Source organism: Mustela erminea, chromosome 6, assembly GCF_009829155.1.
Source record: "Mustela erminea isolate mMusErm1 chromosome 6, mMusErm1.Pri, whole genome shotgun sequence".
Taxonomy (NCBI): Eukaryota; Metazoa; Chordata; class Mammalia; order Carnivora; family Mustelidae; genus Mustela; species Mustela erminea.
This window is the reverse complement of record NC_045619.1, coordinates 6,332,641-6,346,467: the sequence shown is the minus strand read 5'-3', so window position 1 is coordinate 6,346,467 and position 13,827 is coordinate 6,332,641. Positions and strand designations below refer to the sequence as shown.

The 13,827-nt window shown below is 58.4% G+C and overlaps 1 protein-coding gene across 1 annotated transcript in view; it reads right to left on the bottom strand.

Moving 5' to 3' along the window:
- NFAM1 (NFAT activating protein with ITAM motif 1) overlaps positions 1-1,904 on the bottom strand; it is a 33,847-nt gene extending 31,943 nt beyond the window's left edge. Inside the window, exon 1 of the mRNA XM_032346067.1 lies at positions 1,746-1,904. Coding sequence (XP_032201958.1) covers positions 1,746-1,845 — 100 coding nt within the window. The 5' untranslated portion in view covers positions 1,846-1,904. The remainder of the gene's footprint in view (positions 1-1,745) is intronic.
- Positions 1,905-13,827: the final 11,923 nt, after the last annotated feature.

The window sequence follows — 13,827 nt, the reverse complement described above, 5'->3', positions numbered from 1 at the left end:
AGTTTCTCTTTTGTACAAACTTTGCTGCAATCCCGAGAAAAAAAAATCTGCCGTGTGTTTACAGTTCAGACGGTTACAAAAGTGCTTCTCACCGCGGCATCCCGCAAAGTGTCACCCGCTGTTACCCAGGTGTGCTGGGTCCCTTCTGGGGAGGAGGCCCGCACAAGGAGAAATGATGGGAATTCGAGGGAAATTCAGTTAGACGTGACCGAGTTGACGCATTGCCACCAACAAGCTGCATTTCCTTGGGGCCATCTCTGAACCGGCCGCCTGGACGGGGTCGGGGGAGGGTGCAGGAGCGACACTGCCAGGTGTGCGAGGAGAAAGGACATGACGTCACCAGGGGCCCAGCCCAGGAAGCCCGCTGTAGGTACCCAGTCAGCTCTTGCCTCCTGGGGGCAGGACGGTGACATTTTTCTATGAGGAATGTCCTTTCAGAGAGAGCTGAGAGGTGGGGGCCTGGGTGGCTCAGTGGGTTAAGCGTCTGCCTTCGGCTCAGGTCATGATCTCTGGGTCCTGGGATCGAGTCCCGCCTCTGCCTCCCTGCTCAGGGCGGGGGGGGGGGGGGGCCTGCTTCGCCCTCTGCCCCTCCCCCGCTCATGCGTGCACTTGCTGTCTCTCTCTCTCAAAAATAAATAAAATCTCATAAGAAAGAAGAAAGTCTGAGAGGAGACCCAAGGGTCCTGGCTTAGGGATCCGGCTGACTTGGGTCTAAATCTGATCTCCACTCACCCTCTAGGTCTTGGGCAAGCTACCTGGCCTCCCTGGGGCTCCGTTTCCCTGTCCTTAAGCGGTGCCGGCTGTGACGGTACCCCAGGGGTGGCGGGAGGGGGGGCCGAACTGTGAAAGTAAACCCAGAGCAAGTGCTCAAAGAGGCTAATTCATGAGAGTAAGAAGAGCTGTTGTTGTTTACGGCATAAATGAAAGGCAGCGCATGAAGCAGAAGTTGGAGGCAGCCCCCGGAAGCCTCAGAAAAGTCTGGGTGAATGTAGGAAACCAAGCACCCAGGCTGCACAGGGGGGTGGGGGGGGACCCTGGGAATCCAAGAGTTTGCCAGGGCAGCCCTGGGAGAGACTGAGCCGGAGGGACCCCCGCGTGGGCAGCCCCGGAGAGACAGTCCTCATCTGGGTAAAGGTGCTTCAAGGCCACGCACCCCCGGGCCTGGCTTGGATCCAGGCCGCCCTGTTTCTGAGGGGACCTGGGACCAGGAAAGGGGGCACGGCGTTGGCCCCGGGAATGGTATCAGCTCCTGTTGCGAAAGAACACGAGGCGGCCCCTGGTTGTAGGTCAGGAAGTGGGGCGTGCTCCCCTTTCTGGAGAGAGGGACCATTTGGCGTCCCCGGGCACAGCGTCCCTGGTCTCCCGGGATAACACAGGAAGCGAGGCCGAGGCTGGGGGAGAGCTGTCCCTCCCCACCGACCCCACACCTGCGCGGACACCCTTGGCCGCAGCAACGCCCACCCACCCTGTCTGAGGGCCAGGGGTCAGGCTGAGGGAGGAAGGCTGCTAACTCGCCGGGGAGGGGGGCGCTGCCCGCACCCCTTTAAAAGCCACCTTGGTGAGGCATTAGCGAACCATCTCCCGGATCCCCGAAGGCGTTCCCTGTGAAGTCTGCAACGTTCAAACGTTCAAACGCAACCAGCAAATCTCCCGAGACAGGTCCCCAGGAATGAGCCGCACGGGCAGATGAAAGCGGCTGTGATGTGCCGGCCAGAGGGCTCGTGGGAAGGAGGCGGGCAGCGTACCTGTGAGCCGCAGGGTCCAGGGAAACAGGAGCAAGGCCAGGAGCCAGGGGCCTGAGAGCAGGTCCGGCGGGGCCCACCGCCACGGAGGCCGGCGCTCCATTGGGGCCTCCTGCTCAGTCTTCCTCTTTCGTCTCAAGTTCACTGGAGGGGATGGCCTGCCGGCCCCACAGTTCCCCTTTGAGTCCCCATAAAGCTCCTCCCTAGCCAAGCTTCTGCTTCCTCGGGGCCTCACTGGGTTGGGTCCCCTTCATAAGCCGGACTTTCGGAGCAAGGAGTGGGCACGGCTCCGGGGCGAGGAATCTGGTGCGCGCGCCCCTCTGCCTCGGGGAGCTGCTCCCTTCCTCGGTCCCCTTCGAGCTGGTGGCCCATCCGCAGACACTTGGCGACAGAGGGGACGCAGGACTGCCACGAGGAACTCTGGGGCTTGGTTTAGCTGCTCGCAGCTGAAACTTTTAAAACTGTGTTCACAGATTTCCTGCCAGAAATTGTCCAGGGGCCTGTGGATTCGTGTGCTCATCCCAGCGCAGTGTTTCGGGGGGGGGGGCTGTGGGAGTTGGGGTATCGGCTGGGAGCGTGATGGAGAAGGGGCAGGCAGCCAGGGTGAGGGCAGGAGCCCATGTTCGCAGCCCTGACTGGTGCCAGGCAACCAGCTGACGGTCATCAGCGCAGTGGGGGCCACCACAGACCCAGCGCAGAGGCCCAGGGGTGGCCTCCTCTCTGACTCCCCTGCAATGTCCTTCCCCCCCAAGCTTCCCTCTGCTTGAGCGCACCCCTCCCCCACCAGCAGGCATCTTAATTATTGGCCTCCTGACCCCCTCCTTCCCCAGCAGCCTCCAGTTTTGCCCTTGGCCTTGTGGAGCCCAGCCCTGGGCCTGAGCTGGGCGAGGTAGGGGGTAGATGTTTGCCCGCAGGCTCTGGGAGGCAGAAGGCAGGGGTCTGGGGCTGGAGGGGAGGACCCAGCACGAGGCAGAGGAGGCTAGGAGAAATGCAGTCGAGCTTCTGCACACATGAGCGCTTCTCCTTTCCCCATGAGTGCCCATTAACTCTCAAGAAAAACCTGATTCTTCCAATTTTACAGAAGAGAAAGCGATGCCTCCTAGAGGCAGAGCACCTCGCTGGAGATCGGGGCAGTTCCGTGGGGCCAGAATTCAACACCCAGCTGTGCGAAGCCTGCCCCAAGCAATCCCCAGCCGAAGGGCCCAGCTTTGGTTCTCCTTCCAAAAGCTTTGCACACGCACCATGAAAGCCAGAGATGTTTCCCCGACCCCAGCAGCCCTAGGAGGGTGGCCAGGAGGAGGCGGGCTGCCCACCAGGTGAGGAAGACCCATGGACGCCAGCCCAGTCCCGCAGGCTGGGGGGCCGCGGGGACCCCGGCGCTACTGACTGTTGATCCTTCAGTGATACACGATTGCATATGTCACACTGAGACACAGATAATCTGCTTCACGCTGTTTCCGACCTCCGGGGGGAGCAGGTTGTCTAAGCACCTAGATGCCATGGTGATAGACGTCACGTTAATGTCTCTGTGTGCGGAGGGAGCGTTCTGAAGGGATCGGTTTGTGCCTCTAGGAGTCTCTGTGGCTTGGCACTGAGGCTGAGCACCAAGACTCCTCAGAACTCGGACACGGGCTCTGCCCCCGCTCCTGGAAGCGCATGTGCCACTTTTCCCCCTCCACACACAAAGCCCTCAGCCCCCAAAGAGGGCAGCCCATGATATGCTCCCCAGGGCAGCCCAGATCTGCACCCCAGGGCAGCCCACGATCTACACCCCAGGGCAGCCCACGGTCTGCACTCTGGAGCCCTGGATGCCATGCAGCTTCAGGGGCTGGGTCTGGCGTATGATCTCTGGCCCGTCTGGGGCCACCTCTGTCCCCTTTGCCTCTGACACCCCTGGGACTCGGCCCAGTGCAGGCACCTCGTATGTACTCACTAAATATCGGTGTATGAATGGCCGGCTGGCTGGATGAGCAGAAGGCAGGGTCAAGTGCCTTCCTCCCAGGCTTGCTGTAAAGATGGTGCCTACTGAGGAGCCTGGCACAGGGCAGGATCCCAACCGGCTGCCGTGGGATGACTGTTCCCAGCGAAAGGCAGGGATGCGCCTTGGGCAGGGAGCCGGGGGTCGGGGGGTGCCGGGCTGGCCTGTCAGGCCTTCAAGAGCCAGGTGATGGAAATGAAACCACAGCACATCGAGAAACCTCATTTTCATGAACACTTTCCACCTGTTCTCCCCGCCGTGGTCCCCGAGCAGAGAAGCCGCTGGACTTGGATGTGATGACTTTTCCTCCCCTGCGCTCCTGGTGGGGCTTTCGGGTAAGCAGGGACGGGAGGGGCAGAGGACATGGGTTCTGGGGGCACCCGCAGCAGGTAACCGCGGGCCAGGTCTCCCTAGCTGAGTTTGTGGGTAAGGACCCTACGGGATGGCACACTTCAGTGCTCCTGCTTGTGCAGGCATCGGTCTGAGCGTCCATCCATCGGTCCCCTCGAATTTGGCTGAACGCCTCCCGCCGTGAGCACTGGCCTCAGCGGGAGGATGCAGAAGTGAGAGACATCCAAGCTTCGAGGGCCCCACACGTGGGTGAGGAGCAACCATCCCAGCGCAACGAGGCAGTAACATAGTTCCGAGCGGTTACTAAACGCCAAGACACTCTGAATCTACAAATCAGCTTAATCCTCCAAAACTGCAATCCCATAGGTAGGTACAAAACCAATTCCATTTTACAGATGAGGACAGCGAGGCACAGGGAGGTTAAAATAAGATTTGATTTGCATGGGGCACCTGAGTGGTGTAGTTGGTTAAGCTTCTGACTCTTGGTTTCAGCTCAGGTCATGATCTCAGGGTCGTGAGATCAAGCCCCGTGTCAGGCTCCGTGCTGGGCGCCGAGCCTGCTTAAGACCCTCTCTCTCTCCCTCTGTCCCTCCCACGTATGCTCGCTCTCTCTCTTTCAAATAAATAAGCTTTTTTTTAAAAAAAATTTGCCTATAGTCACAAAGCTAAGAAGTGTATCTAGAGGAAGTGACTGAGGATAACCCCAGGCTCTGGGGTCCCATGCACTCTTCCAGCCTGCCTAAATAGCAGCAGTGTGGACAGAGTCAAGAGTGGAGCACAGAGGGGCGCCTGGGTGGTTCAGTGGGTTAAAGCCTCTGCCTTCAGCTCGGGCCATGATCCCAGGGTCCTAGGATTGAGCCCCGAATCAGGCTGTCTGCTCAGCAGGGGGTAAGCAGGGAACCTGCTTCCCCCTCTCTCTCTGCCTGCCTCTGCCTGCTTGTGATCTATCTGTCAAATAAATAAATAAAATCTTTAAAAAAAAATGAGCAGAGCACAGGAAGAAGGCATTTACTCAGGGTGAAGGGAGGAGGGAGAGCCAAGGAGGGCTTCATGGAGGAGGAGGCAGCCCTGAAGGAGGAGGAAACGAGAGAGCGCAGACCTCTCCGGCAGTCCAGAGGTGCCTTACCCACACGAAGACTACAGCTTTCCAAAGTGGACCCAGATGCCTGGTCTCTGTTCTCAGTTTAGTTCCTATGCGCACTTATTAAGCGCCTCCTGTGTACTGGGCAATGGAAGCACAGAACATAAATCGGGTTGCTCCCCATCTAGAGAAGAAAACTGAAACCCCAGATGGGATTTCTGACTTCCCTGAGTGAGCAAAGGTGAGCAAGCAGGCGACCATGAGGCCCCTGGCCTGGCGGCTTTGGTTCCCATGCTCGGGAGCTGCGTGTCTTCCCTGGGTTCCCCTTCCCAGATGCAGGACGTCATTTCTTTTCTGCCCACAGACTCCAGAACCAGGGGAACCCCACTAGTTGGAGGGGCCCCCCGCAAAACAACCCTCTGCTCTGGCCTGGTGTTCAAGATGGAGAGCGTTGGCTCCATCGAGCCCCCTACCTCCCCGCACTGGAGAGGGAGGCTGGGGAGGGCAGCCTCCCTTCCCTCCTAGCACCACCCATGGGAGCAGGGAGCCTACGCGGGGTGGGTGGGGGTAGGATAGGGGGGACCTGACCACTAAGTCAGAGGCACGACCCAGCCTGAGAACCAGCTAGCACTCCGTTGAAGGGGACCCTTCTGATCGCGAGCTGGGCCGGCGCACAGTAGACCGGGCTCCTTTCTCCGGGAAAATGAGCTCGCTGTCCGTGGAGGTGAGCAAACCCACCTGGAGGCCCTTCTCCCTGCAGGCTGCCCACGACCAGACTGCCGTCCCTGTTCAAGCCAGTATTTTTGCCTGTTTTGTTTGTATTTGTTTCGTGCCAGACATGGTTCTAAAGGCTTTTCATGTATTGACTACTTCAGGCCTCACGGAAACCTCATGTAGACACTATTATTAGTGCCCCTATTTTACAGATGAAGAAACTGAAGATCAGAGAGTGCAAGCCACTTGCCCAAGGCCACACAGCAAGTAGGCAGTGGCTCAAGGACGTGAGCTCCCGTGACTGTGCTTTTAATCATTATGTTCTCTTGCAAAATTCACTTGCTTCTCCCGGCAGGGCTGGTATTATAACCCTCATCGTCCAGAATTAGTGAAAGAGGAAAAATCGGGCAAATGACCTGCTCAGGGTCACAGAGGGGATGAGGGGCGTACCTGGGGGCAGAGACCAGCGTTTTCCTGATGGACACATGCCCAGAATGAGACAAGACTCTCCCGGCTAGTTCTGTTGCGGGAAAGCAGCGAGGACGCAGTGCTTCCTCCTCAACCCCTGCCACACGGAAAGTAATCCTTAAGATCTGGGAGAAGATAAAAAACAAACAAACAATCAAAGATGGCATCATTTTTCAGTATTTATCCATGTTTGCTGTGTGCCGAGGCCCTGTTAGGCTCAGCATCCCGGTACAACTGTGTCCCTGGGAGAGATAAGCACTGAGCAGGTGGCTCGGGGGAGGGCCTCACTGGAGGTCCTCAGGTGGACTGAAGGCCTTGGTCTTGAACTAATGATACCACCCCGGTCCCCACTGGCCCCACGGGACAGCCCCGTGTTGTCCTGTGCTAATGGCGCCACCTGGTGGCAAACAGGGGAAGGCTCACCCGAAGTGCCTCTCCCTGTCACTTCTTTTCCCTCTGCCAGAAGCTGCCACCCAGCAAGCTCCGTGGGGGGCTCGAGAAGCAGCTTGATGGAGTGGCCGGAGCAGGGCGGGGGAAGGGGGGTTTTCGGGGCAAGCGGGGCTGGGGGCGGGGTGCAGGGAGCCTGTGGGAACAGAGTGCTGGGCATGCTGGCTCTCTCTGCAATGCCCTTCCCAGGGACCGGAGCGTCCTTTAGAGCTTGCCCCCCTGGGTTCTAACAAGCTGCTTTGCTGGAAACACTTTATGAAATCTGCTTGGGGGAAGCCATCGGAGCCAGTCATTGGCCACCAAGCAAACCAGTCCCACGGTTTTGCGGTGACAACTGGAGACTTTCTGAGCAGGGCTCCCACAGTGAGTTCAGCCAATTAAGGAAACAATTAGCCTCCCCTGAGGCTAATTCATGCATTGTCACCCCACACAGTTCTGTGGTTTTATGAGCCAGAGGGCCTCAGTGTCCTGTGGGCAGAAGGCTGTGTGTGGCCGCTGGTAATTATGCGGATTTCTGGCCCCACCCCGGAGATCTAGCTCTGAGAGCCCAGGGCATCTGAATTTTAACATCCCGTAGTTCTCACACTGGAGAAACTGCCCGAAGCACTTTCAAGTCACATTCCCAAGGGGCTGTGGGCAGGGCGGTGGCCGCCTTCCAGGAGGCCTGCTTGGAAGGGGCCAGGAGGAGCCCTTCAAAGAGATTTGATCCTCCCTCCTTCCCTCTGCCCCTTCCCCCTCCCTTGGAAGGCCAGCAGGTGTCCAGGGAATAGAGAGCAAGCGCCTCACCGTGCCCCGCCCCCCTTACCTTCTAAGCCAATAGGGGCCGTTTCCTCAGCCACCATGGATTTGATGAAAAGTGGTTGGGAGTGACAGGAGGGAAAGAGTTTGCAAAGAATAAGATGTGAGTTGAAAGCAGCTGTTCTGGGGCTCCTGGATGGCTCAGTGGGTTAAAGCCTCTGCCTTCAGCTCGGGTCATGATCCCAGGGTCCTGGGATCAAGCCCTGCAAGGGAGCCTGCTTCCTCCTCTCTCTCTCTCTCTCTCTCTGCCTGCCTCTCTGCCTACTTGTGATCTCTGTTCAATAAATAAATAAAATCTTAAAAAAAAAGAAAAGAAAAGAAAATAGCTGTTCTGCCTTCAACTCTTATTGAGCCTCTTTCTCGTGCTGGTCTCTGTGTGGGGCTTGGGGGATGGGCAGAGAGCAACATGGGTCCAGCGTGGGGTACGGACGCGCAGGGTGTGTGGTTAGCCATGAGGACATCTGTGGAGGGTGACAGGTCTGGGAGGGGCAGTGGGAGACACTTGGGAAGGGTGGGGAGTGGGAACAGGAGGAGGGACAGGAGAGGCGGTCCCCAGTGGACTTTTGTCTAGGAGCTGACCCCTGTTAAGGCTTCAGAGTTGGGGACAGGGGGCTGGCAGGGGCAGGGGAATCTCCGGGAATTCCCCCATCAGCTTGGCTTGATTCCTCAGGAGAGCTTCTCTCCTGCTCTCCCTCTCCCCTCTGCCCAGAAGGTTCTTTTTCTCCCACTTCCCTTCGGTGTACAAAGCTAGGCCTTTTTTTTCCTAGATACCCCATGCCTGGGGAGACCTGGGTCACAGGCAGAAGGCCCTGGTTCCAGAGACAGCAAAGAACCCAGGCCAGCACCTCTAATTCTTAGAGGAGTCTAAAAGTACCTCCAATGACCCACCAGAAACGTTGAATCCCTCTATCATTCATTCAACAAACCTCTTGGGGGCGCTGCCCTCCATCTAGGGCGGAGCCTGACTCCCACACACCTGAGTCACAAACCTGTGGGAACCCAGTGTGAGGAGGACACAAGCCCAGACCAGGCTGAGCCTGCCACGGACGCCAAGGCCAGGGCATTCACAAAGGCTCAGTGAGAAGCTTCTAGGAGTAGGAGAGAATGACCCAGCCAGAGGGACTGGGGCGCTAGGTCCCAAGCAGCAGGGGTGCGAGGGGGACCAGGGGACCTGGAAGGCCTCCCTCCTCCCCACCCTTTCCTGAAACTACCTTTGCCGTCCGGTGACAACGGGCAGATAAATAAGACCATTTATTTTTCTGTTAAAAAATTACTGGTAGTACCACCAGTATCGATTTCTACTGTTTTCATTTCGCGTGTACAGATTTTCAGCCACGACTGAGTTGAGCCGCTTTCCGGCTCTGGTTCATGGAAGCCCTGGCATCGTTTATGATAGGGTTTCTGAGTGGAAAGATTCTTCTCTGGAACACGGCTCGTTCAGAAGTGGAGACCCTCCCTGCAGTCACTGGGGTGAAAATCCCGTTTTACAAAACGCCCAGCAGCCCCCAAGAGATGCGGCCTGTCTTTCTAGGACCAGAAGTCTCCAGAGGACGCGTGCATCGACAGTAACCACAGGCTGTTCTAGGTCCAGATAGAAGGAGGAAGAGACAGCAGCAGCCTTGGGCTTGCGGTCCCGTGACATTGGAGCCTCCCCCCCGCGCCCCCCCTCACCCCTGGAAAGTCCCCTACCCCCACCCAGGGCCAGAGGAAAGCATTTTCAGGCTTTTTGCCTGAAAGTCTTCCTCAGGCAGCAGCCCTGCCCGGGGGAGACCTCTCTGTGCCAGCACCTTCCAGAGACGCCCAGGGAATGGGGGATGGGGTGTCCCCGAGCCCCCAGGGGAAGGGGCTGTGCTCCTTGCTCCATACTGCTGACCAAAGGGGAGCCAGGGGGCCCTTTGTCCCCTGGACCCCCGTCAGGGTCCCCTCACTCCTCACCCACAGATTCCTGTGACACCATGACCCACGGGGCATCCAGCCAGCAGCAGCCGGGCCTGGCCAGTGTCTGGAGGCAAGTGGGAGGGTAGGGGGGTGGAGGGGGGAGGGAGGTGGGGTGGGGGTGCATCCCCAGGAGGAACTGGGAAGTCATCTCCGCCAGATGCCGGCCTTGCTCGCAGCCACCCGGGGGTCAGCTCTGTTGTAGCTCCCTCTTATGGATGAGGAAACTGAGGCCCAGAGACAGGAGGTCACTTTTCGAAGACCACACAGCCCGTGAGGGCAGAGCTGGGGTCTGGCTCCAGTTTGCCAGCTGGGGCTGCCTTGGGACAACCTTCGGGGGTGTCCGCACTCCCTGGGTGGATTGTGAGCTCCCTGCGGCCTCCCCCGAGCCCCCCACCTGCCCCTCCTGCGGCGGCCCTCCCCGGCCAGGCCACGGCACTGGTACCTCCCAAGTGCGAGAATGAGAAACCAAGAAGGGTCCCCTGGGAGGTCCTTTCTCTAGCGCAGAGGTGAAACGGGCCCCACAGGGACTTCTAATCACGTTCTTAATCAATAAATAACTTTGGCCATGACTTGTGGAAAGTGCACGTTAGAGTCTGGGAGCAGAATCTGGGCCTGCGTAGGCAGGAACTCGCTGACCTGTGGGAATCTGGAGTAACAGGAGAACCGGGGCTCCCTGGGGAGCTCGACCCTCAGTCCCATTCACACCTGCTCGAGGGTTGCCGGGGGTCCCCGAGCTCAGTGCTGAGAACACAGGAAAACTCAGATCCCCACTCCCCCAGCCACCAACACCAGCCTCAGGGACACAGTGCGGAAGCTGAGGGCGGGGAGGGTGCTAACCAACAGTCTGGGCGGCTGGGGCAGACCAGGGGACAAGAGGGAAGGGCAGGGTCAGGAGGCCTCGTCTGTTTGGGGAACACGGTGGAGGGAACTTGGGGACAGTAGTGGACAGGCTCAGTGGGCCTCCTGGCATCCTGGCCTGGGGCTCCTGCCACCTGCCCCCCCCCCCCCCGCCCCGTGCCTGGAGGCTCTCCGCTCGCTGAGCAGCGCCTCCCCGAGATGAACAGTCTCCCCCTGGGGTTTTTCCCACAGGCCCTTCTCCCTTCCGTTGCCACAGCCGAGGACAGGGGTGTGTGGTCCCCCGCCTCCCCTTCTGCAGGCCAAGACATCCCTAGTCCTGTTGACTCCCCTGAGCCGGCTTTCAGACCCTTCCCCACAGAAATCTTCTCCAGCCTGCACGTGCCTGGTACCCAGGTGGGGTCTGGCCAAGGCAGCAGTCAGGGGGACCCTGTCCCTCCCTCATTCTTGAGAAGCCTCCTCAAAGCGCCTAGCTCCTTTCCTCAGGTTGCTGGCTGACCACCTGCTGCACTCCCTCTAGGCCCCAGGAAGCCTTTCCTGCCCTAGGAATATGGGAACCCCCAGATGTGGGTCCTCTTTCCTGGTAACCCACAGTGGTGCTAACATCGACTTCCCCCGCGGCAAGGCCCTGCCCTTTCTGGAAGAGGCCCAGGAGGACAGCCTGGCTGGGGAGAGACTTCTCTGGATGATGGTCCTCCCCTCCCTCCTCCCCCTCTCTTAGCCCAATGCCTTGCCTCCACGGCTGAGATTATCCACGGCGATTTTGATTCAGAGAAAGGCTTTCTCAGGGGCAGCTGGGTGACTCAGTGAGTTAAGTGTCTGCCTTCTGCTCAGGTCATGGGTCCTGGGATGGAGCCCTGGGCGCTCCGCACTATAGGGTGCCTGCCTGCTCAGGGAGAGTCTCCTTTTCCCTCTCCCTCTGCCCCTCCCCCTCCTGCTCATTTTCTCCCTCTCTCTCTCTCTCTCTCTCAAATAAATACATAAAATCTTAAAAAACAAAACAAAACAAAAAATGTTTCTCAGACTCTGGGAAGCCCAGTTTATAGGCAAGGACGACACCCCCACCGTCTTCGTGGACCAGCAGGGAAACATCTGGGGAGGGGACCAAGAGCTGGCCTCCGCTACGGATTCAGCAGGACGACGGGCACTTTTCACACGTGACCTCATGGCCATGAGGGGCATGACTCACTGTTGGGCAGGGTAAGGAGGGAACTCAAGCCAAGAAAAACAAGTCAGCCAGAGTCAGGGAGGAAGTGGCAGGACCAAGCCCCCTTCAAACCACCTGTTTTGAGCAGAGAAAGTTGGGTTCTGGGGCTGATGCAGCTTCGAGGGGTTCTTATTGCAACAACAGAAGATTCGTAACTACAAAGCCCACATCAGGTGTAACTGGATATTAATGTCCTCCTCTAATGAGGACAGAACTCACAGGTTACAAATTCTAGAAGAGCGACCGACACCATCAACAATTCAGCCACTCGGGAAAACGGGGTCTTTGGTATTACCCCTCTCACTGCCTCTGTAATATGTTCCCTGTGATGTCGCTCCCTCTGATCGCTTCTTTGTCGGACCAGGATTCTGCCAGGCCCCCCTTCTGGAGAGAGAACACAAACTTTGGCCGAGTTTCCTTCGTACGTGAGCAGGAAGAATTCAGGGTACGTCCGGTTTTCTCCTGCAGGTACTGACCTCAAAGGCTCCGGGGATGGATAGCACGGGGCGCCCAGCCCTCTCTCCAGGCGCCTAGAATGACTTTGCATAGTCTTTGTTCCAGGGCCCGATTTCTGGTCAAATAAGCAGGAAATGTAAATCTATTGGGCTCACAGGATTCCCTCTTCTTTATTCATTGGCGCTAATATTCCTGGAGGTCCTCTGCACCCTCCGCGGCCCAGTAACCGAACCCTGGAGGCAAGTGAACCACGCAAAACGGCCCACCAGCCGGAGCCAAACGCATTCCCCCATCACCCCGCCCCCCAAACCCCGCGGCCTCCCACAGCACCCACCTGGATGGGAGGCGGGAAGGGAGGGAGTCAGGTGGAAAGAGGCGTCACCGAGGTTTAAATGGCTCAGCATTTGGGCACCTGTGGGGCTTCGTAGCGTCTGCCGCCCTCGGCTCAGCTCATGATCCCGGGGTCCTGGGATCGAGCCCCACATCGGGCTCCCTGCTCAGCGGGGAGTCTGCTTCTTCCTCTCCCTCTGTACCCACCCCTCGCTCATGCTCTCTCTCGAATAAATAAATAAAGTCTTCAAAAAAAAGAAAAAGCCCAGCATTTGCAAACTTTACTGAAAGGTCCTGACCACGTGAACAATTACCTATTGCAAGTCAGTGACAAAAAAAGAAAAGAAAAGAAAAAGGATTTGTTTTTAACCAAATGGCACTGACTAAGCGGGAACATCCGGCAGGCGGAGCCAAGCCACACCCTGGCTGCTCCAGAGAGAAGTGTCCCGAAGAGGCCGCAGCCAAACCCCGGCTCCTCTTTGCTCTCCCTCCCAAGACCCAACCTGCCAACAAGCCGGCACGTGGGGTGGCCTCTGCCTTATGGGAGCCGGAGCTTGGACGTGCAGGCAGGGGATCTGGGTTCAAGGCCCAGGCCTGTCATTTCCTGCCTGAGGGGTCTTGGGCAAGTCACCAGGGCCCTCTGAGCCCCTCCTTCCTCCTAACCAGGCCCTCCCGAGAGCAGAGCATGTGGCACCGCTGGGTCAGGCGGAAGAGAAGAGGAAGGGCCGAAAGGGGCAGCAAAGTATGCCTGTGGGCTGTAAGAGAGCATGGGTGTGTAGGGGGCTATCCTCCCGGAGATCAGAGGCTCCTGCCTGGGGAATACTGCCCCGCAGGGCTCTGCTGGGTGCCAGCCTGGGGTGGGGGGTGCCTCAGCTACCTCCCCAGGTGTGGAGAAGGGATGGTATTTCTGAATCAGGATTCTGAGCCAAATTCCAAGCTGGACTACGGTTTACCAGCAAGCCGGGCCCAGAAGCCCCATCGCCCTGGCCTGAGCCTGCCTTTGCCTGCGCTTCGTGCTCTGCCCAGCCGGCCTACGCCATGCTAGCTCCCAGGCTCCGAGAAGACACAGAGAGCCCCCGTTTCATTCTCCCCTTCAGGCTTGACAGATGAAGGGAGACTCCTCCTCCCGCTGAGGAGAACTCCAGCCCACACTTTGCCTCCAACTCAATCACGGAGGACTCGGCCCTTCATCCTGGCATCAAAGTCTGTTTGATCAGCTTTTCATCCATTTTCGGAAAATGGAGGATTTAGGGATGTTCTGAATGGTGCAGGACTAGAAGTGCGGCAGCCTGATAATAGACTGGGGTATTGGGTACCCCCAACCTGCCATGGGGGAACACCCTGCTCTGTGCCAGCCCTTCCCCCGCTACTCTACTCCACCCCCCAGGCTCCCCACCCCCCTGCCAGAGCCTTTGGGAGGGAGCCCGAGCGAGCGGGGGTGGGGGGGGTGGAGGTGGGGGGG